The sequence below is a fragment of the Amblyraja radiata genome, unplaced genomic scaffold (genome assembly GCF_010909765.2).
Source record: "Amblyraja radiata isolate CabotCenter1 unplaced genomic scaffold, sAmbRad1.1.pri scaffold_679_ctg1, whole genome shotgun sequence".
NCBI lineage: Eukaryota > Metazoa > Chordata > Chondrichthyes > Rajiformes > Rajidae > Amblyraja > Amblyraja radiata.
In genome coordinates this window covers 47,320-70,812 of record NW_022630701.1, presented here as the reverse complement: position 1 = coordinate 70,812, position 23,493 = coordinate 47,320, and the positions used below count along the sequence as shown (strand labels likewise).

Below are 23,493 nucleotides of genomic sequence, written 5' to 3'. Positions count from 1 at the left end.
TGAAGGGAGGGCTTAAGCCAGAAAGGGTTATTGGGAAGAAAGAGCTACTTTAAATGTAGTTGCATCTGGTTGGGTAACTATAGTTGGGTGGAGATTATTCCATGCTTTAATTGTGTGTGCGGGGGAAGAACGAATTGCTGTACACATCTGTCTTTGTAGCTGGGATCACAAATTGGATCGAATGCCCTCGTCTGCTCCTAATTGGTTTGGGTTTGGTGTAGGCCTTGTAGTCTATGTCGAGCTGACCATTTAACATTTTGTAAAAACAGGTCAAATGGTGACCTTCACGTGTGTCTTGGAGAGGGTTCCTTCCACCCCAGAAAAGTTTGGTGACACTCGCTTCTCTCTCATAGGTGTTAGTAACAAATCGAGCTGCCTGTCTTTGGACACGTTCGATGGAAGAAATGTTTTTATTTGTGTATGGGTCCCACGCTGCAACTGCGGAGTCCAAATGAGGTCTAACGAGGGTGAAGTATAGCTTCTCCTTGACAGAAGTTGAACAATGATGAAAGTTGCGCCTCAGAAAGTTTAGGACACCTGTTGCTTTCACCGTTGCATGATGAGTCTCACCGCCGCCCCCCACAGTGTGCCGCTCCCTCACCTCCCCCCCTCTCCCACAGCGTGGCGCTCCCTCAGTACTGGGAAAAAAATTCACCAGGGTGTTACTCGGGCTTGCAGGCTTGAGTTATAGGGAGGGGTTGAGCAGAGAAGGCTGAGGGGGGGCGACATTATTGAGGTGTACAAGATCACGCTGGGCACAGATACATTCTTTCTCCTGGGATCGAGGACTCTAAAACAAGAGAGCGTAGACTATAGGGACTGCCCCACTTGCGCTATTTTTCAGGCGACTTGCCGGCACATTCGAAAATTTCAACACGTTGAAAACCCAGCGGCAGCCAGAAAAAGGTACGACTCTTTGGGCGACTACTCACGACCGTACAGGCGACATGTCGCGGGGTGACGCCTGTATGGGACGGGGTGACTCCTGTATTCTCAGCGGGGCGGGCAGCATCTCTGGGGAGAGGGAACGGGTGACGTTCGGAGTCTGAAGAAGACCCTTCTTCAGACTCCGACAATACCTGCACGTCTTCGGGATGCGGGAAGAAAGCAGGGCACCCGGAGAAAACCCACGTGGTCACTGGAGAATGTCTTTGGCGCTGAGAGGCAGCAGCCCTAGTCGTACCTCTGTGTCTCCCTAAATTAGTTCCTTAGTGGCCAGAAGTTGCGCTGGAGGGGAGGGAGGGAGTGGGGCTGGAGGGGAGGGAGTAGGGTGGAGCGGAGGGCGTGAGGCAGGTCGGGCAGGGCATGCGTAGGGCAAGGAGTTGGGCTGGAGGGGAGTGGGGATGGAGGGGTTACCTTGTGCTGATACCAGTGTCACCTCCTCTCCCGAGGATGCTGACTGACCTCGCCTGACCCACAGCCCCCCCCCCCCATTGGCCGAGATACGGCGGTGAGCTCACAATGCTCCATTGTTGCTCCACTGTTCGTATTGGTGGAAATGTGTCAGCCTCAATAACAATCAGCACGGGAGCACCTCAAGGCTGCGTGCTCAGCCCCCTGCTGTACTCACTCTATACCCATGACTGCGTAGCGAACCACAGTGCGAACTCCATCATCAAGTTCGCTGACGACACCACTATTGTGGGGCGTATCACTGATGGGGATGAGTCAGAGTACAGAAGAGAGATCGAGCAACTGTCCATATGGTGCCAGCGCAATAACCTGGCCCTCAACACCAGCAAAACCAAGGAACTGATTGTGGACTTTGGAAGGAGTAGGAGGGGGACCCACAGCCCCATTTATATCAACGGGTCGATGGTTGAAAGGGTCAAGAGCTTCAAATTCCTGGGCGTGCACATCTCTGAAGATCTTTCCTGGTCCGAGAACACTAATGCAATCATCAAAAAAGCACATCAGCGCCTCTACTTCCTGAGAAGATTACGGAGAGTCGGATTGTCAAGGAAGACTCTCTCTAACTTCTACAGGTGCACAGTCGAGAGCATGCTGACCGGTTGCATCGTGGCTTGGTTCGGCAATTTGAGCGCCCTGGAAAGGAAAAGACTACAAAAAGTAGTAAACACTGCCCAGTCCATCATCGGCTCTGACCTTCCTTCCATCGAGGGGATCTATCGCAGTCGCTGCCTCAAAAAGGCTGGCAGTATCATGAAAGACCCACACCATCCTGGCCACACACTCATCTCCCTGCTACCTTCAGGTAGAAGGTACAGGAGCCTGAAGACTGCAACAACCAGGTTCAGGAATAGTTACTTCCCCTCAGCCATCAGGCTATTAAACCTGGCTCGGACAAAACTCTGATTATTACCAACCACTTTCTGTTATTTGCACTATCAGTTTATTTATTCATGTGTGAATATATTTATATCATGGTATATGGACACATTTATCTGTTTTGTAGTAAATGCCTACTATTTTCTGTGTGCTTAAGCAAAGCAAGAATTTCATTGTCCTATACAGGGACACATGACAATAAACTAACTTGAACTTGAACTTGTTGCTGCTGCTGGGACTGGTTCCATGGGCAACAGAATGGGCCACGACCCCGGACAGGACAATAATGATGGGCCGAAGGGCCTCTGACATGCTGTACGGTGGTCGGGTTGGAGAATTTGTTTTAAGACCATCAGACCAGAGTGTACAAGCCCAGCTGCTCCATTCTCTCAGCATATGACAGTCCCGACCATCAGACACAGGAGCAGAATTCTCAGGCCCTCGAGAGCCGGAAAACCATCTCCAGCTTAACAACATCTTTCCTATCGCAGGGTGAACATAATTCGATGGGTCGACAGAAGGGGCACGGTGGTAGAGTTGCTACCTTACAGAGACCCGGGTTCGATCCCGACTACGGGTGCTGCCTGTACGGAGTTTGTACGTTCTGCCCGAGACCCGTGTGGACACTGTTGCCTACAATGCACGCACCCTCAGTCCTGCCAATAGACAATAGGTGCAGGAGTAGAGCCAGCACCGCCATTCAATGTGATCATGGCTGATCATCCACAATCACTACCCCGTTCCTGCCTTCTCCCCATATCCCCTGACTCCACTATCTTTAAGAGCCCTATCTAGCTCTCTCTTGGAAAAGCATCCAGAGAACAAACCTCCACCGCCCTCTGAGGCAGAGAATTCCACAGACTCACCACTCTCTGTGAGAAAAAGTGTTTCCTCGTCTCCGTTCTAAATGGAATTCTTAAACTGAGTGGCCCCTGGTTCTGGACTCCCCCAACATCGGGAACATGTTTCCTGTCTCTAGTGTGTCCAAGCCCTTAACAATCTTATATGTTTCAATGAGATTCCCTCTCATCCTTCTAAACTCCAGAGTGTACAAGCCCAGCTGCTCCATTCTCTCAGCATATGACAGTCCCGCCATCCCGGGAATTAACCTTGTAAACCTACGCTGCACTCCCTCAATAGCAAGAATGTCCTTCCTCAAATTAGGGGACCAAAACTGCACACAATACTCCAGGTGTGGTCTCACTAGGGCCCTGTACAACTGGGCTGTACAATACCCCAGGTATGGCCTCACTCTGCCACCAGTCATTGTCGTGTGGAGAACGAGCAAACGGTGTATGCACACAACCACCATTAAACCCACGCACGCAGGTCACGGGGAGAACGCACAAACTCCGTACAGACAGCACCAGTGGTCGGGATCGAACCCGGCTCTCCGGCGCTGCATTCGCTGTAAGGCATCAACTCTACCGCTGCGCCACCGTGACCGTGACTTAATACCTGATTTTAATTATTTTTGGTAAAAAATAACTTCAAAGGACAAAGGGGCAAAGGACATTTATTGTCACGTACACCAATTGGTGTAGTGAAATTTGAGTTGCCATTTGCAGCACAGCAATAAGAATAAAACACAGCATTAAAGAATTTAACATAAAAGATAAAAACATCCCCCCACAATGGTTCCCACTGTGAGGGAAGGCAGCAAAGTCCTGTCCTCTTCCTCTTGTTCACCCGTGGTCGGGGCCTATTTGAGGCCTCCGCAGTCGTCACGACGGCGGTCCGATGTTTCAGGCCCTCTCACCGGATGATGGAGCTCCAGCGTCGGGAGAACACTCTTCAGCGGCTTGGAGCGTCTGGAACGGCCACTTCCTTCTGGAGACTGAGGCGCCCAAAGTCCACAGGTCGGAGCTCCGACACTGGCGATCTTGGCGAGAGATCCCAGGCTCCGCGGTGTTTAAACCCAATGGCTATAGAGTTCTTGTGAGGAGACTGACTTTAAACAACAAATGCCACAGAATGCCGTACATGTGCGTTAGATAACACCGTGAGTTAGTTGCCTCACCCACTGGAGATGACAAACTCCACCTCGTCACTGGGACAGGGGCCAAGGACACCACACAAACAACCCTCGACGTTCAGAGCTGATGGCCAAGAACATTCAGGGTTTATTATTGTTGTCGATGAAAAAACTATGCATGCTGAACACTACCCGGTCTATCACGGGTACTGACCTTCCCACCATCGAAGGGATCCAAGGAAAGGCAGCCGGCATGGTCAAAGACCCACACCACCCTGGCCACGCTCTCATCTCACTCCTGCCATCGGTACAGGAGCCTGACAACTGTAACGTCCAGGTTCAGGTGCACCTTCTAGCTGATCATCAGCCTATTAAACCCTACAACCTCCAAAAAACTCAACTACATAGACCTGTAGGGGTGTGTGTGTGTGTGTGTGTCTGAGAGAGTGTGTGTGTGTGTGTGTGTGTGTGTGTGTGTGTGTGTGTGTGTGTCTGTGTGTGTGTGTCTAAGAGTGTGGGTGTGTGTCTGTCTGTCCCTGTGTATGTGTCTGTCTGTGTAGGTGTGTGTGCACTTGTGTATGTCTGTCTCTATGTATGCGTGTGTGTGTGTGTGTGTGTGTGTGTGTGTGTGTGTGTGTGTGTGTGTGTGTGTGTCTGTGTGTGTGTGTCTAAGAGTGTGGGTGTGTGTCTGTCTGTCCCTGTGTATGTGTCTGTCTGTGTAGGTGTGTGTGCACTTGTGTATGTCTGTCTCTATGTTTGCGTGTGTGTGTGTGTGTGTGTGTGTGTGTGTGTGTGTGTGTGTGTGTGTGTGTGTGTGTGTGTGTGTGTGTGCGTGCGCGTCTGTCTGAGTGCATATATATACACACACAAACTGCTGGAGTACCTCAGCTGGTGAGGCAGCATCTACGGAGAGAAGGAATGGGCGACGTTTCGTCTCGAGACCCTCCTTCAGACCGACCCGAAACGTCACCCATTCCTTCTCTCCATAGATGCTGCCTCAGCCTCTAAGTTAATCCAGCATTTTATATCAACCTTCAATCAATCAATCTAAGACTTTAAAGTCATTCAAATATACACCAACAATTGCAAGTCTGAACGAAATTTTGTTGTATCTGTTACCAGTTACCAGCATCTTGCGCACATAACTACGCAGACATACATATATATATATATCATCCCGTACACTACCTCACGCACTCGGGACATTTTACAATTCTTACCAAAGCCAATTAACCTACAAACCTGTAGGTCTTTGGAGTGTGGAAGGAAACTGGAGAAAACCCGCGCAGGTCACACAGAGAGAACATAAATAGATAGCATCAGTGTACGGGGTGATCGATGGTCGGCGCCGAAGGGCACATTTCCACGCTGTATCTCTAAAGTCTAAAGATCCATAACTTACCAGGAGCAGGAGAGCGGAGTGAAAAATAAGGCAAGGACGCGGACAGGATATGTACTGATGTTTTATTAATCGTCTCGGTGGTACATGAAGGTGTGTCCTTTGGAGATATAGAGCACAGCTGGCGAGAGATTCATCTGCTCAACTTTGACATTTTAAAAGGCGAATCAATAATCAAGGAACAAACCCCCCCCCCCCGCTAACAGCCCAAAACCCAGCCACCCCCCCCCCCCCACCCAAAATAAAGGGGAAAAATAAAAATAAAAACAGCCAAAAGCAGAACTGCAGAAATAACTACATCAAAGCCGAGAAACTTGACAAATCAAAACAGGTGGATGAGACTTATTTTCACACTGCCCACCCGCCCCCAAACCCGCTCCCGTTTATCCAGAGGGGTACGACAGATGCACAGAAGGTCAGCGCTTAAAGAACACACCAGGAAGTGCAAGGCCAGAGAAACGCTTGGCTTCCATAGTGACCGGCAGCGATGCGGGGCAGCTACATCCCGTAAACGCTTTCGTCACTGTAAGCGATGTACAGAAAGAAGTCTTCTTCATGATGTTCCTTAAAGGGGGAGAAAGAAGAGAGTGGGGTCGTTATTAGGCCATTCGGCCCATCAAGTCTACTCCGCCATTCAATCCTTTGGACTACCTCTCCCGCTCAACCCCTGCCTTCTCCCCATAAACCCAGACACCAGCACTAATCAACAATCTAACTCTCTCTGCCTTAAAAATATCCATTGATATCCTTCTGTTGAATTCTCTGCCTCAGAGGGCGGTGGAGGCAGGTTCTCTGGATGCTTTCAAGAGAGTCGCCTATTTCCTTCGCTCCATAGATGCTGCCGCACCCCACTGAGTTTCTCCAGCACTTTTGTCTACCTTCGATTTTCCAGCATCTGCTGTTCCTTCTTAAACACTAGGATCTTTGTTTGGATAGGAGCGTGGAGACGGAAGCCGGTTACGGAAATGGGGCCGAAGATTACCCATGACCCTACTACGTCTTCTTCATCGAGTGTGCTATCTTGCTTGCTGTAGGATCTTTGGTTGGTAGGAAAATAATTTTGCTGTGCGTTTGCACTTGGAAGATGTTATCATAAAGCACCATTGAACCAGGACACCAGGCTGACAACTACTGACCGGCAAGCTAGTGATCTCTGAATAATGCGGGCAGGTCCGAGAGTTATACACCAGCCGGGTGCATTTATATAACAGCGGCACAAGCCACACTCTCCTCAAGGCAGTCAGTCCAGTGGCTGCTGCAGGGACCAGCAGGAGACTTGTGCGAGCGAGGCAGTGGAAGGATTGAAGGGCCCTCTACAACCCACCCTCGGTCCTGCCACCAGTCACTGTCGTGGGGAGAACAAGCCCACATTGTACGCACGCAGCCACCATTAAACCAGTCACAAATCTACTCACTGTGGGAATCTGCTCGGACAATCCAGGTTTTGAGGATTTACTTGTGAACAGGGCAAGTATTTCATCAATCAGTGACACAGCAGTAGAGCCACTACCTCCCGGCACCAGGGTATGCCTGCATGTTTAAACTAAACTAAACCTCTGCCTTTGGCTGGCTGTGTTCCCCCTAAACTAAATGAAATTAAACAGAACCTGCCAAGTGTCCCTCTAAACTAAACTAGTCTAAACCTCCCCACCCCTCTCCAAAACTACACCTCTGCCGTTGGCTCAAAGTGACCCCACAAAACTAAACTGTTCCCTTTGATTTGATGTCCCCACCCTAAAGTAGGTCTCTGCATTAGTCTCATAGTGTGCCCTTTAAACTAAACCAAACCAGGGCCTGTGGCTTGTGTCCTCCCCCTGTACTAAACTAAATTTCTGCCGTAGGCTCAAAGGGTGGTCCTAAACTAAACTAAATTAAACAAAACCCTAATGTACTATCTTTTCTCAGCATTCCCCCCCCCCCCCCCCCCCCCCCCCCCCCCCCCCCCCCCCCCCCCAATTAAACCAATTCTCTGCCTTGGCCTGGGAGTATGTCCTGTAAACTAACCCTCAGCCTTTCAGTTGTAGCGTGCCTCCCTAAAGCCCTGCCTGAGGCTGGGGGTGTGCCACAGTGAGGTGGGATGAGGGCAAAGAGTGTCACTATCCCCAAGGCCCCCCCCCCCCCCCCGCTCCGCCCCGCCCACACATGACAGGTGCAGCCGCCGCCGCTGCCACTCACCTGGTAGAGCTGCCCCATGGTGGCGCTAGTGGGTGGAATGACGTTGTTAACGAAGAAGAAGAGGGCGTCCTCAGCCCGCAGGTGGATGCGCTTGCGGATCAGGAAGTAGAACTGTCCGACTGTGGGGAGGGGGGAGAGCACGGTCACGTTGGCACGGAGCACAGACCCCTTCCCCAGACACACGGCACCCCTCGACGTAGAACACAAGCACAGCGGGTACCCAGGACAGCCGGGGCACTGGTCCAATTCACCCATACCCCCATTGTAGACATTGGACTTTGTCTGTGGAGCTGATGCGCGACAATGCTGAGAACTATACTCTGCAGATAGACACAAAATGCTGGAGTAACTCAGCGGGACAGGCAGCATTCTGGAGAGAGGAATGGGTGACATTTCGGGTCGAGACCCTTCTGAGGAAGGAATGGCTGACGTTTTGGGTCGAGAACCTTCTGACGATGGAATGGGTGACGTTTTGGGTCGAGACCCTTCTAAAGAAGGAATGGGTGACGTTTCGGGTCGAGATCCCTCTGACGAAGGAATGGGTGACGTTTCGGGTCGAGACCCTTCTGAGGAAGGAATGGGTGACGTTTCGGGTCGAGACCCCTCTGAAGAAGGAATGGGTGACGTTTCGGGTCGAGACCCCTCTGAAGAAGGAATGGGTGACGTTTCGGGTCGAGACCCTTCTGAAGAAGGAATGGGTGACGTTTTGGGTCGAGACCCTTCTGAAGAAGGAATGGGTGACGTTTCGGGTCGAGACCCTTCTGAAGAAGGAATGGGTGACGTTTCGGGTCGAGACCCTTCTGAAGAAGGAATGGGTGACGTTTCGGGTCGAAACATCACCCATTCCTTCTTTCCAGAGATGCTGCCTGCCCTGCTGAGTAACTCCTGCATTTTGTGTCTATCTGCAGGCCCTTCCTACACATTTCGCCCGAGCTAAATTCTGCACTCTGTATCTGTTCTTGCACTTGATTTTGAGTTGATTGTACTGATGTGTGGCTTTATCTGATTTGTGGGATAACATGCAGGACAGAACTTTGCACTGCACCTCAATACAGGTGACAATAATAAACCTAACCCAAGACACTGTGCATGGATCGGTGTAGGCAGGATCGGTGTAGGCGTAATCGATCACAGACACATCACAGGCGTCAAGTTACGAGTGCCCGACACATGGACAGTTTGTCCAGAGCGTTTGGGAGACGCATTTGCAGATTGCTGCGGGGCTGCAGGCATCTTCTGCTGCATGGGAGCTCTGCTCACGGCCGCATTTCCCCCTTGTGAACAGACCAGGGGAAACAGTTCCTAAGATCATGACTGATAGCAGGAGGATTAGACCATTCGGTCCATCAAGTCTACTCTGCCATTCAATCATGGCTGATCTATCTCTCCCTCCTAACCCCATTCTCCTGCCTTCTCCCCGTAACCCCCGACACCCACACTGATCCAAGTTCCCAGGGACAGAGCCCTGCTGTAACCCAAGGCCTCTAGTGGATGGAGCAGCTGAAGGCGACCATTCGGCCCATCCTGCCCATGCGGACCCCTTACCTGTCAGGTCAGATGGCACCAGATACTTCTTCTTGTCCAAGTCCCCTATCCTGGCCTTCGGAGCCTTCTCGACAATCACCTGCGGGGACAAAACAGGCACTGTGAAAACGTGCAAAACCCTTCACAATTATTCCTTCACGTAACAAAACAAGAGCCGGCATAGAAAGCAAAATAGCAGGAAGTCAGGAAATTAGGAAACGCAACTGGTTGACAGAAACTTGGGTCACGGGAGAGGGGGGGGGAGGGTGATTATATCTTTAGAGTTTAGAGATACAGTGCAGAAACAGGCCCTTCAGCCCAACAAGTCCATGCCAATCATAGTAGAGATGCAGGCCCTTCAGCCCAACAAGTTCATGCCAGTCATCGATCACCCCTTCACGCTAGTTCTATGTTATCCCACCCTCTACACACTAGGGGCAATTTACAGAAGTCAATTAACCTACAAACCCGCACGTCTTTGGCATGTTGGGGAACACAGGAGCACCCAGGGGAAACCCATGCACGCGGTCACAGGGAGAACGAGCAAACTCCATACATTCAGCATCCCTGGTCAGGACCGAACCCGAGTCGTTGGCGCTGTGAGGCAGCAACTCTACCACTGTGTCACCCTAAAGTAGAGCACACACTGATATGTAACGGCCTGCAGTCATGACTGGAACGGTCTTCCTGAGTGCGGGTGAATGTAGGTGGAGGAGCAAAGTGGAGAGTTAATATTCAGATCAACCACGATCTCACTGAATGCCATGGATTGTGTACAGTAGGACCCGTTCTTGCTCCCACACGTTACGTTCCACCTAACTGTCACTCAGCTGCCTCAGGGGTTCTCACTGTGCAATCCAGTCCAAGATCTATGCACCACTATATACATCACAGACCCTGCATCTCCCCACTCCTGCCCTCAGCCCCCCCCCCACACTACTCTCCCCATCTCACACCTCGCCCCCATTCCTGCCCTCAGCCCCGCACCCCTCTCCCCCCCCATTCCTGCCCTCTGCTCCCCACCACCCCTCTCCCCCCCCAGCCCTCTTGCCATCTCACACCCTCCCCCTGCCCTCAGCCCCGCACCCCTCTCCCCCCATCCCACAACTCCCCTCCATTCCTGCCCTCTGCTTCTCACCACCCCTCTCCTGCCCTCAGCCCCGCACCCCTCTCCCCACCAGCCCTCCACCCCCCCTCCAACTCACTCCTGCCCTCCCCACCCCACACCAGCCCTGCCATCCTCCAACATCCCCCCACCCACCCATGTATCTCCAGAATGACAAGAATATAATTAAAGAATTCAATCCCTTCTAGATGTATGAACTTTTTCAGCTACAAATTAAAATATAAAGTACTAAAATTAACCATGCCAGGGGAGCTGTAACAGATTAGTTTTTGCAAGCTGTCAATTATACACCGTTAATGTCAAACCTACGTGCAAGTTGGTCACGACATTGTATCCCAAAACTAAGAGACCTGGGAGCAACTGCAAAGGTGTACGATGGTGAAGTGGTAGAGCTGCTGCCTCACAGCGCCAGAGACCCCGGTTCGATCCTGACTACAGGTGCTGTCAGTACCCAGTTTGTACCTTCACCCTGTGTCCACGTGGTATTTCTCCGGTTTCCTCTGACACTCCAAAGAGGTACAGGTTTGAAGGTTAATTGGCTCCATAAATTGTAAAGATTGTCCCTAGTGTGTAGGCCGTGTGATCGCTGGTCGGCATGGGCTTGGTGGGCCGAAGGGCCTATTTCCTCTCTGTTATCTGTAAAGTCGCTTCCAAGATGGCTCACAACCCAGGCGACTATTTGCGCGCTGGCCACAACAGATATTACAATCGCTCCACACTCCTAAATCTCTACTATACAAACTGTAAAAGGCTCGATTTTAATCATGTGTTGTCTTTCGGCTGACTGGACAGCACGCAACAATAGCTTTTCACTGTACCTCGGTACACGTGACGATCAATCTAAAGTCCACTTTGCCCATGCACTGGTCATTCCCGGGTACTGGGTCTTGGTGCGTGGCTGCTGCCAAATAACACACTCATCACATTAAACTCCACACAGGAATTGGACACAGACACCCTTTTCCACCTGGTTTAACAGGGGGGGGGGCCTCATTGATACTTACCGAATAGTGAAAGGCTTGGATAGAGTGGATGTGGAGAGGATGTTTCCACTAATGGGAGAGTCGAGGACCAGAGGTCAGTCTCAGAATTAAAGGACGTTCTTTTAGCAAGGGGATGAGGAGGAATTTCTTTGGTCAGATGGTGGTGAATCTGTGAAATACATTGCCTCAGAAGGCTGTGGAGGCCAATTTAATGGATATTTTAAAAGTAGAGATTGATAGATTCTTAGTACGGTTGTCAGGGGTTATGGGGAGAAGGCAGGAGAATGGGGTTGAGAAGGAAAGATAGATCATCCGTGATTGAATGGCAGAGTAGGTTTGATTGGCTTAATGGTCTAATTCTGCCCCTATCACTTCTGAACTTCATTACTACAACAACACAGCCTTTCACATTACTTAATAACTTCAATACTCAATGGATGTCCGAACTCCTACACTCATCTCCCAGTCTAATGAAAGCCAACATGCTAGAAACTGCCTTCACCACACTATCTGCCTGCAAAGCCACTTACTTTCAGGGAATGATGTCCAGGTACATCCAGATCCCTCTGCTGTCTTGACTTCCCAGGCATCTGGAGCATCTTATCAGCAGCTAGAGAACAGTCCTGACCTCCCATCTACCTCATTGATGACCTTTAATCAGACTTTATTGTACTTTATCTTGCTCTAACTGCTTGTACCCTTTATCTGTACACTGTGGACGGCTTGATTGTAATTTTGTATAGTCTTTCCTTTGACTGGAAAGCACTGTCCTGTGGTACACATGACAACAATAGACAATAAACTAAACATTCCTGAAGAAAGACACACGGTGCTGGAGTAACGCAGCGGGTTAGCCCAACATCTCTGGAGAACACGGATAGGCGATGTCTTGTCAGGACCCTTCTTCAGATTAACATTCCCTTTGTCTTTTGGCTACATTTAAGCAGAAATTCTTCCACATCTATTGCAGCACCATCAGTATTTTAATGACAGTTTAGTCTTTCTCCGGAATTGATGGTTAAGCCACAGATATTGTCCACACCGCTTTCAGCTGTCAAGATCACTCTTTATTTCCAAACAGGCTGCGTTCCAGCCAGTGGCTTATTTTAAACGTACAGTCACTCTGGGATTAGACCAGGAGCCAGTCTGTGCGCAGTAAGCCCCCACAAACAGCAGCAGGACAAGAAGGTGGTTTTTAGTTTTAGCTTTAGAGATACAATGCAGAAACAGGCTCTTTGTCTGACTTAGTCCACACCGACCAGCAATCACCCCGTACGCTAACACCATCCTGCACATGAGGAAGAGTTTTACAGAAACCTGTAAAACCCTGCATGTCTTTGGAGTGTAGGAGGAAACCAGAGCACCCGGAGAGAGGCCATGCGGTTACAGGGAGAAGGTGCCAACTCCGTATAGACAGCACCCGTAGTCAGGATTAATCCCGGGTCTCGTGCTGTGAGGCAGCAACTCTACCCCTGCGCCACCGTGCCAGTTAATGAGTGGAGGGGCAGATTTTGGCCGGGACACTGAGGGGTATTCCCAGGTTCCTATTAAAAGAATGCAGTTGTATATTTTACTTACAACAGAGGGGGACTGGCGGACAGAGAGCGGGGGGGGGGGGGGGGCGGGGAACTGGTGGACAGAGAGCGGTGCAGCAGCTGGGAATGTGCACTGCAATGCTGCAATGGGAAGCCAGACCCACAGCTTAGTGTCCCCACTAATACAGGGGTCTGAGACTGAGGGGGATACGTGTTCAATTACTCACTGCACTATATAAGCAATGTACATCCCTCTCTAGAGTTATAAATAACTATCATCAGTGCTAGCCTCTGGCAAGTCCACATCAGGTATCAAAGATAGACACAAAGTGCTGGAGTAACTCAGCAGGTCAGGCAGCATCTCTTGGAGATAAAGGATGGGCGATGTTTCGGGTTGGGTCCCGTCTATAGATCTTATAGAAACGTACAAAATTCTTAAGGGGTTGGACAGGCTAGATGCAGGAAGATTATTCCCGATGTTGGGGAAGTCCAGAACTAGGGGTCACAGTTTAAGGATAAGGGGGAAGTCTTTTAAGACCGAGATGAGAAAATCATTTTTTACACAGAGAGTGGTGAATCTGTGGAATTCTCTGCCACAGAAGGTAGTTGAGGCCACAGTTCATTGGCTATATTTAAGAGGGAGTTAGATGTGGCCCTTGTGGGTAAAGGGATCAGGGGGTATGGAGAGAAGGCAGGGATGGGATACTGAGTTGGATGATCAGCCATGATCATATCGAATAGCGGTGCAAGCTCGAAGGGCCGAATGGCCTCTACTCCTGCACCTATTGTCTATGTTTCTATGTCTATGGATTAACATTTCCATTGCTTTTTTTGGTAAGCAGAAATTCTACAAAAAAAAGATTTTCACTGCACCTCGGTACACATGACAATGAACTAAATCTGCACATTTCCAAAGAGCTGGAGTAACTCAGCGGGTCAGGCAGCATCTCTGGAGAAAAAGGATGGGTGATGTTTTGGGTCAGAACCCTTCTTCAGACTGAAGTTCCTTGTTTCCACATCAGGTACAAGCAGGGTTGAGAAAGTGAAAGAAAAACCTCAGCCCAACGACAATGGATGTTTAAATTCCATTCTCAATGTGACATTCCCAACAGCAACAACCCTGTGACTGCCAGATTTAGCACAGAATCAGTAAGGCACTTTCCAGAACTGGGGGAGAAACACAAAGCTCTATGGAGCAAATATTAGCCGCTGGTTGTGGTTTTGGGCAGCAAGGGATCTGGAGAGGGGAAGTGGGAGAGTCGAGGATCAGAAGGCACAGCCTCAGAATAAATGGACGTTCCTTTAGAAAGGAGATGAGGAGGAATATCTTTGGCCAGAGGGTGGTGAATCTGTGGAATTTATTCAGACGTTAATTGGCTTCTATAAGATTATAAATTGTACACTGATGGCAGATTGTTGATTAGTGCGGGAGTCAGGGGTTTATGGGGAGAAGGCAGGAGAATGAGGTTGAGAGGGAAAGATAGATCAGCCATGCTCGAATGGCAGAGAAGACATGATGGCCGGATTCTGCTCCTGGAACTTGTGAGATGGCCTCCTGCTGCAAGCGAGGACAGACAGCACCACCAACTATGACGAAGAGCATTCGTTTAAAGGCCAAGAGGCGTTTCCATGGCACCAGAGTTACTAAACAATTGTGCATGAGCAGTGCAGGTAATTGTACACAGGAATTCCCCGTGACAAATCAAGATACAGCGTAGAACAGAATGTGGTTATTAATACATGGTACTCCTTGCTCCTTTCCCCCTAAAACGTCACAGGAAGATCGGACTGCCAACAAATAAGGACAAGCACTTCATATTTCACTTGGGCAGCTTACAACTCTCATTCCCTCGTTACCCCCTCCCACACGCTAGTCGTCCTACCAGTTCCACTGTTCACACCCCTGTATCTCTTCGTTATCACCTCTTCCCCAGCCAACAATGGGCCTTTGTAGGCTTCACCCTCCCTTGGTCATCTGTGCCAGCCCCGACTTGTTCTGGCCTTTTCCCACCTCAAGTTCCCTTCCCTTTACTTTCAGTCTGAAGAAGGGTCCCGACACGAAACGTCACTTTTCTCCAGCGATGCTGCCTGAGTTACTCCAGTACTTTGTGTCTATCTTAAATGTCCAAGTGACAAGACCAGTTCATTCAAGGTGGGGCGAGAGGGATCTGGCAACATTTACACAGCATTTTCAGAATCTGAGGGACAGCTTTTTCACACAATGGAACGAGCTGCCAGAGGAGGTAGTTGAGGCTGGGACTACACTGTATCACTATGACTCTATTTCCACTCTGGGGAAAACGGTTCAGACTGTCTTCCCTATCCATGCCTCTCATCATTTTAAATGCTGTGGCATTACTAGAGAAAGGATTGCGGCTGTGATCTCCATGGGTACAACCGACAATGAGGACTGCAATCTGTTGCAAGAGTACGTGCAGCGGCTGTGACAGTGTGTGATGCATCCCGACTAGATTGTTTACCTACTCAAGCTACTGCAGTGAGAGACCATTCATTGTCTGTCCCATATCACAAGCATGGCCATGAAGGCCGTTGTCTGACACAGGTCCACAGGGATAGGACTGCAGGGTCATACAGCATGGAAACAGGCCCTTCAGCCCAACTTGTCCACGCCAACCAACATGCCCCATCTACACTAGTCCCATCTGACTGCATTTGGCCCATGTACTTCTAAACCTGTCCTATACATGTACCTGTCTTAATGTCGAATGGGTAGTTAGTCAGAACCCCCCCCCCCCCCCCCCGATACTTCTCCTGGAACTAATGATCCCATGAACCTTCCCCAAGTCCCCACAACTCCCCCCTCAATCTGACCGCACACACACACCGGGGGGAGCAAGTGCCGGGAGACCATGGTGGCATAGCGGTAGAGTTGCTGCCTTACAGCACCAGAGACCCAGGTTCGATCCTGACTACGGGTACTGTCTGCACGGAGTTTGTACGTTCTCCCCGTGGGTTTTCTCCGATATCTCCAGTTTCCTCCCACACTGCACAGACGTGCAGGTTTGTAGGTTAATTGGCTTGGTGTAAGTGAAGATTGTCCCTAGTGTGTGTGTGTAGGACAGCGGTAGTGTGCGGGGATCGCTGGTCATAGGCATAGAAATTAGGTGCAGGAGTAGGCCATTCGGCCCTTCGAGCCTGCACCGCCATTCAATATGATCATGGCTGATCATCCAACTCAGTATCCCATCCCTGCCTTCTCTCCATACCCCCTGATCCCTTTAGCCACATCTAACTCCCTCTTAAATATAGCCAATGGACTGGCCTCAACTACCTTCTGTGGCAGAGAATTCCACAGATTCACCGCTCTCTGTGTGTAAAATGTTTTTCTCATCTCATTCCCCCTTATCCTTAAACTGTGACCCCTTGTTCTGGACTTCCCCAACATCGGGAACAATCTTCCTGCATCTAGCCTGTCCAATCCCTTAAGAATTTTGTAAGTTTCTATAAGATCCCCCCTCAATCTTCTAAATTCTAGCGAGTACAAGCCGAGTCCATCCAGTCTTTCTTCATATGAAAGTCCTGACATCCCAGGTCGGCGTGGACTCGGTGGGCCGAAGGGCCCGTTTCCACGCTGTATCTCCGAACTAAACTAAAAAGACAGCGGCCCGTGAACCTACCCAGGAGCATGGTGTTCGGAGTGTGGGGGGGGGGGGGGTTGGGGAGAACCGGAGCACCCGGGGGAAAAGCCATGCTTGGCCGGGTCAAGATGGAGGATGAGATATAGCTCTAGTGAAGCTGCCCTTAAACAAAACAGCAGCCTCACTCACGCTCACCGTTGCAAGGGTGGGAGACGCGCTAGAGGGTTTACTTAGCAACACTGATTATGCAATGACGTGTTAGTGATCCACAACACCGCCATCACTGATTAATCTAGCACTGCATTCCCAAACATGACTAGGCATTATTTTACCACGGAGATTAACAGAACCACGGAGCAAACACACGTCTAAAAAGCAAGAAAAAGCCGCATGTGATGGAAGGAACTGCAGACGCTGGTTTAAACCAAAGACAGACACTAAAAGCTGGAGTAACTCGGCGGGACAGGCAGCATCTCTGGAGAAAATGAACGGGCGACGTTTCGGGTCGAGACCCTTCTTCAGACTGAGAGTCAGGAGATGGGGGAACGAGAGATATTAAAGCTGTAGATATATATTTTTTAAATTTGCAAGACAGTAAATGCAGGGTCAGAGCTGCTTACGCCCTAAACACCGCCCGGCCCCAGCATTCTGTTAATGATTGTCAGCATATTGGTATTTGATTTTAACAATGGGTTTTAAACCACGGGGGGTTAAGATCAACTGAGATCCACATCAAGTGGCAAGAGCATAATTAAATGGACAAAGTCTGTGTATGCAGGCCGTGGGGAGATCTGATAAAGTATATAAGATTACGAGAGGCATGGATAGGGTAGATAGTCAGAACCCTCCCCCCACACAGGGTGGAAATGTCACATACTAGAGGGATATGGATGCAGGTGCGGGCAGAGATGATTCTTGCAGGACCTCTGGCCCAACGTCCATCCCCGACCAAGGTGCCCCGTCTAAGCTATTGTCCCATTTGCCCGTATTTGGCCCAGATCCTTCTAAACCTTGTGTGGGAAGGAACTGCAGATGCTGATTTACACCAATGCTGGAGGTCTGACTCAGTGGGTCAGGCAGCATCTGTGGAGAGAAAGAACGGGTGACGTTTCGGGTCGAGACCCTTCTACAGACTATTCAGATGGGCTATTTCTGCTCCGATCACTTATGGACTATGATCTTGAACAATATTTGTTCTCCTTGACCAAGAACTAATCAACGTTGTTGATTAGCATGGGCGTCAGGGGTTGTTGTGGGGAGACACGGAGAGAGAGAGATAGGGGGAGAGACAGAAAGAGGGAGAGACAGAAAGAGAGAGTGACAGACAGGCAGGCAGAGAGAGAGAGATGGGGAGAGAGAGAGACAGACAGAGAGAGAGACAGACAGACAGAGAGAGAGAGATGGGGAGAGAGAGAGAGACGGAGAGAGAGAGAGACAGACAGACAGAGAGACGGGGAGAGAGAGACAGGCAGAGAGAGACAGGCAGACAGAGAGAGACAGGCAGACAGAGAGAGACAGGCAGAGAGAGAGAGATGGGGAGAGAGAGAGAGACAGACAGATAGACAGACAGAGAGAGAGACAGACAGAGAGAGAGACAGACAGACAGAGAGATGGGGAGAGAGAGAGACAGACAGAGTTGAATGAGGCTGTGGGGCAGGAGAATGGGGAGGAGGGAGGAGGATGGGGGGCAGGAGAATATGGGGGTGTGTGGGGGAAGAGGGGGTGATGGGGGAATGGGGGAGATGAGGAGGGGTGGTGAGGGATGAGGGGAGAAGGGGGGGGGAGGAGTGGATGGGGGTCAGGAGAATATGAGGGGGTGTGGGGGGGCAGGAGAATGGTGGGGGAGGGAGGAGGGAGAGCGGGAGGGGGGGAGAGTGGGAGGGGGGGCAGGAGAATATGGGGGTGTGTGGGGGAAGAGGGGACGATGGGGGGAGGAGGGGTGGTGGGGGAATGGGGGAGATGAGGGGGGGTGGTGAGGGATGAGGGGAGAACCCCCTTCTCCCCTCATCCCTCACCACCCCCCCTCATCTCCTCATTTCCCCACCACCCCTCCTCCCACCATTCCATCAGGAGTGGATGGGGGTCAGGAGAATATGAGGGGGGGGGGTGGGGGAGGGGATGGGGGGGGGCAGGAGAATGGGGAGGGAGGGAGGAGGGGGAGAGTGGGAGGAGGGAGAGAATATGGGGGTGTGTGGGGGAGGGGATGGGGGGGGCAGGAGAATGGTGGGGGGGGAGAGTGGGGAATGGAGGGGGATGTGGCTAGATGCGAGAGAGCAGCCACGATGGGCTGAATGGCCTCCTCCCCTTCCCTCCCCCCCTCCACCCAGACACAAGCTACGCACCGGGACGCGGTCCGGATACTTCTTGCGGATCTTCTCTCCCTCGGACCGCCGCTTCTCGAACAGATGCTCCTCCTTGTACTGGAACTTCATGCCGACCGCCGGGTGGTGGTGGTGCTGGTGGTGCTGGTGGTGGTGGTGGTCCTGGCCTGGTCCCCCTCCCCGATGTCGTCCGTCAAATCGTTATGTGTGGGGGGTTGGGTTTAAAATGTAATAACGGCCGTGTTCTCCTCACGGTCAGTCGGGGCCTTCGTTCGCCTCACGCCCACAGTCCGCCCGCTCGCCTGGCAGCCCCGGCCGGGTGTGTGTGTGTGTTGGTGCCGGTGTGTCTGGTCGTCCTGCACCGATGTCCTTCTCTCTCTAGCTCTGTCCGAACCCCGCCGCCGCCTTCGCCCTAGGCCTCACTCGCTCGCTCACTACGACCGTCCGTCGCAAGTCCGTCTCCACCCGCCCACCCCGCGCACTGATACACCCCGCCCCCGCGCACACACACAGGGCAAAACAAAATAGTCCCTCCCCACCTTCCGCCGAAAAACACCACCTTTTCCCCTCAGAAACCCGGCTCAATCGCCCCCGTTACCCTCTACGTGCCCCCTGGCGTCGATCAGGGTCGATCCCCCCTCACTCAGACCCCCAATTTGGGATTTAATTCCTCCCTCCTAGTCAGGTGATGGGGCCCCACACACACACACACGGCGGAGTGAGACAGAGGAGGGAGGGAGGGGGGTGCTGCGGCTCGTACGTCATAATCCAGGGGGGAGGGGGGAGGGGCACGTTACGCGGGCCACGCCCTCCCTCGCGGGCACGTCACGTCGCAGCTGAGGGAGGGAGGGGCGTGCTGCGGCTCAACGTCATAATCCAAGGGGAAGGGGCACGTTTCACGCCACGCCCTCCCTCGCGGACACGTCATGTCACGTCGCAGCTGAGGGAGGGAGGGGCGTGCTGCGGCTCATACGTCATAATCCAGGGGAGGAGCACGTCACGTCGACGTCAACGTCCTCCTCCTCGGGGTCACGTGCCCCGGGCTAAGCAGGCAGCCGCCTGTCAATCACTGCGAAAGCCACATGTTGTATCGTTTTCATGTGTCACTGGACCAGGGGGGGACCCGTTGGGTCCTGTCGCCTCAACGCGTCACACACACACACACTAACCACCCCCCAAACACACAGGGGGGGGGGGGGACTGTCCTATGCTGAGGCTCGGCTTGTACACTCTGTAGTTTAGAAGGATGAGAGAGAATCTTATTGAAACATATAAGACTATTACTCGCTAGAATTCGGCTTGTACTCGCTAGAATTTAGAAGATTGAGGGGGGATCTTATAGAAACTTACAAAATTCTTAAGGGGTTGGACAGGCTAGATGCAGGAAGATTGTTCCCGATGTTGGGGAAGCCCAGGACAAGGGGTCACAGTTTATGGATAAGGGGGAAATCTTTTAGGGCCGAGATGAGGAAAACATTTTTTTACACAGAGAGTGGTGAATCTGTGGAATTCTCTGCCACAGAAGGTAGTTGAGGCGTTCATTGCCTATATTTAAGAGGGAGTTAGATGTGGCCCTTGTGGCTAAAGGGATCAGGGGGTATGGAGAGAAGGCAGGTATAGGATACTGAGTTGGATGATCAGCCATGATCATATTGAATGGCAGTGCAGGCTCGATGGGTCGAATGGCCTACTCCTGCACCTATTTTCTATGTTTCTATTAAGGGTTTGGACACGCTAGAGGCAGGAAACATGTTCCCGATGTTGGGGGAGTCCAGAACCAGGGGCCACACACACAGTTTAAGAATAAGGGGCAAGCCATTTAGAACAGAGACAAGGAAACTCTTTTTCTCACAGAGTTGTGAGTCTGTGGAATTCTCAGCCTCAGAGGGCGGTGGAGGCAGGTTCTCTGGATACTTTCAAGAGAGAGCTAGATAGGGCTCTTAAAGATAGCGGAGTCAGGGGATATGGGGAGAAGGCAGGAACGGAGTACTGATTGGGGATGATCAGCCATGATCACATTGAATGGCGCTGCTGGCTCGAGGGGCCGAATGACCTACTCCTGCACCTGTTGTCCTTTGTCTATTATCACTGGTGGGCCGAAGGGCCTGTTTCCACGCTGTATCTCGAAACCAAATTAGATGAAACTCAGAGGACTAGGCAGAAAATTGAGAAAATGGCTAGGTGACCACACTGAAGAAGGGTCCTCGACCCTAAACATTACCTATTCCGTCTCTCCAGAGATGCTGCCTGACCCGCTGAGTTTCTTTGATGTAAACCAGCATCTGTGGATCCTTCCTTAAATGGTTGATAAGTGACAGGAGCGGAATGAAGCCATTCGGCCCATCGGCTTGTACTAGCTGGAATTTAGAAGATTGAGGGGGGATCTTATATAAACTTACAAAATTCTTAAGGGGTTGGACAGGCTAGAGGCAGGAAGATTGTTCCCGATGTTGGTGAAGTCCAGAACAAGGGGTCACAGTTTAAGGATAAAGGTTAGGGTTAGGACTTAGGACTTAGTCTTTTAGGACCGAGATGAGAAAAAAAAATTCACACAGAGTGGTGAATCTGTGGAATTCTCTGCCACAGAAAGTAGTTGAGGCCACACAGTTCATTGGCTATATTTAAGAGGGAGTTAGATGTGGCCCTTGTGGCTAAAGAGATCAGGGGGTATGGAGAGAAGGCAGGTACAGGATACTAAGTTGGATGATCAGCCATGATCATATTGAATGGCGGTGCAGGCTCGAAGGGCCGAATGGCCTCTACTCCTGCACCTATTTTCTATGTTTCTATGTCTACTCCACCCGATCTATCTCTCCCTCTCAACCCCATTCTCCTGCCTTCTCCCCATAACCGCACTAATCAAGAATCTATCCATCTATCTCTGCTTCACAAACACCCCCCCATTGACGTGGCCTCCACAGCCTTCTGTGGCAAAGAATTCCACAGATTCACCACCCTCCGACTGCTATTAAAATGAATGGATTGTCAAAATTCAGCAGCGCAGTCTGCAAACAATGCAGCTGAAGTGTGTCCAAGTTGCGCTGCAGTTTAAAAGCCGTGCATGGAAGCTACAGGAGCACTGGGGGATGACTTAACAATTTGCAACTAACTCCATCAGTGCCAGGAGCTTCTCATGGCTTTTGAAATTTTGAACTAATTGCCAGCGAACCTGGAGTATTGTGTGCAGTTTTGGTCCCCTAATTTGAGGAAGGACATTCATGCTATTGAGGGAGCCCAGCGTAAGTTCACCAGGTTAATTCCCAGGATGGCGGGACTGTCATATGCTGAGAGAATGGAGCAGCTGGGCTTGTACACTCTGGAGTTTAGAAGGATGAGAGGGTATCTCATTGAAACATGTAAGATTGTTCAGGGCTTGGACACGCTAGAGGCAGGAAATATGTTCCCGATGTTGGGGGAGTCCAGAACCAGGGGCCACACACAGTTTAAGAATAAGGGGTAAGCCATTTAGAACAGAGACGAGGAAACACATTTTCTCACAGAGAATGGTGAGTCTGTGGAATTCTCTGCCTCAGAGGGTGGTGGAGGCCAGTTCTCTGGATGCTTTCAAGAGAGAGCTAGATAGGGCTCTTACAGATAGCGGAGTCTGGGAATATGGAGAGAAGGCAGGAACGGGCTACTGATTGGGGATGATCAGCCATGATTACATTGAATGCTGGCTCGAAGGGCCGAATGGCCTCTACTCCTGCACCTATTGTCTATGGTGTAGAACTAGTGTGAAGATATCTTTGATATCAAAACAACCCGAAACGTCACCTATTCCTTCTCTCCATAGATGCTGCCTCACCCGCTGAGTTTCTCCAGCATTTTTGTCTACCTTCGATTTTTCCAGCACCTGCAGTTCTTTCTTAAACGGGTACATAGATATATATATATCTACATAAAAATCGATTCATTACTGGATGTGTTTCACAACTCAGATGCGATAAGCCATGGCAAAATATGTACATATATCTGTCTGAAGAAGGGTCGCGACCCAAAACGCCACCTATTCCTTCTCTCCAGAGATGCTGCCTGTCCCGCTGTGTTACTCCAGCTTTTTTGTCCACCCTAACAACGGGATTAATCGGTCAAGATCGGACAGGCCCACACTTACCAGGAAGCGCTCCGATTTATCCGACTCTTCCCAAAACCGATGATCAGCCGGAGAGGGGTCGATATTAACAAAGAAACTTTAAATAAAAATGTTTTATTGTTAAGTGGAAAAGGACCGTGTTCATTTATCCTGCACCCAGGTGGAGAGGAGGTAGACGGCAGCGTTGGGTTGAAACACAGACTGACTGGGGGCTTCCACTGAAGCCAATTGCCGGCCCACGGAGCGGCCAGTGCCCTCTTCACCCCCGGCGGGCTGGCTGCTCTGGAGGCATCCGGAGTAATTCGGGGGGGGGGGGCGGGGAGCGGCCAGTCCTCGGAGCTGGGGAGATCTCCGCAGGTGAAGCCGGGCCGGTGGGGGTGGGGGGGCCAGCGCCGGCACGGTTCCCTGCAACCGGGGGACAATTGCTCGTCTCTGCTACGGCTTACACCGGTGGAACTTACGGGGGGGGGGTGG

General features: G+C 51.0%; 1 protein-coding gene across 2 annotated transcripts in view; it reads right to left on the bottom strand.

Annotated features, from left to right (window-relative positions):
• Nucleotides 1-5,711: 5,711 nt before the first annotated feature.
• The window catches only part of LOC116970257 (GABA type A receptor-associated protein), a 28,615-nt gene continuing 10,833 nt past the window's right edge, over nt 5,712-23,493 (bottom strand). The window contains exons 2-6 of one of the 2 annotated variants that reach the window (XM_033016934.1): nt 19,860-19,866; nt 18,948-19,088; nt 9,384-9,462; nt 7,839-7,957; nt 5,712-6,227 (exon numbers count right to left, since the gene is read on the bottom strand). In XM_033016934.1, the coding sequence (XP_032872825.1) occupies nt 6,162-6,227; nt 7,839-7,957; nt 9,384-9,462; nt 18,948-19,037 (354 nt within the window). In that variant the 5' untranslated portion in view covers nt 19,038-19,088; nt 19,860-19,866 and the 3' untranslated portion in view covers nt 5,712-6,161. Of the gene's footprint in view, nt 6,228-7,838; nt 7,958-9,383; nt 9,463-18,947; nt 19,383-19,859; nt 19,867-23,493 lie in introns of those variants that run through there. The other variant, XM_033016935.1, reaches the window with a different exon arrangement.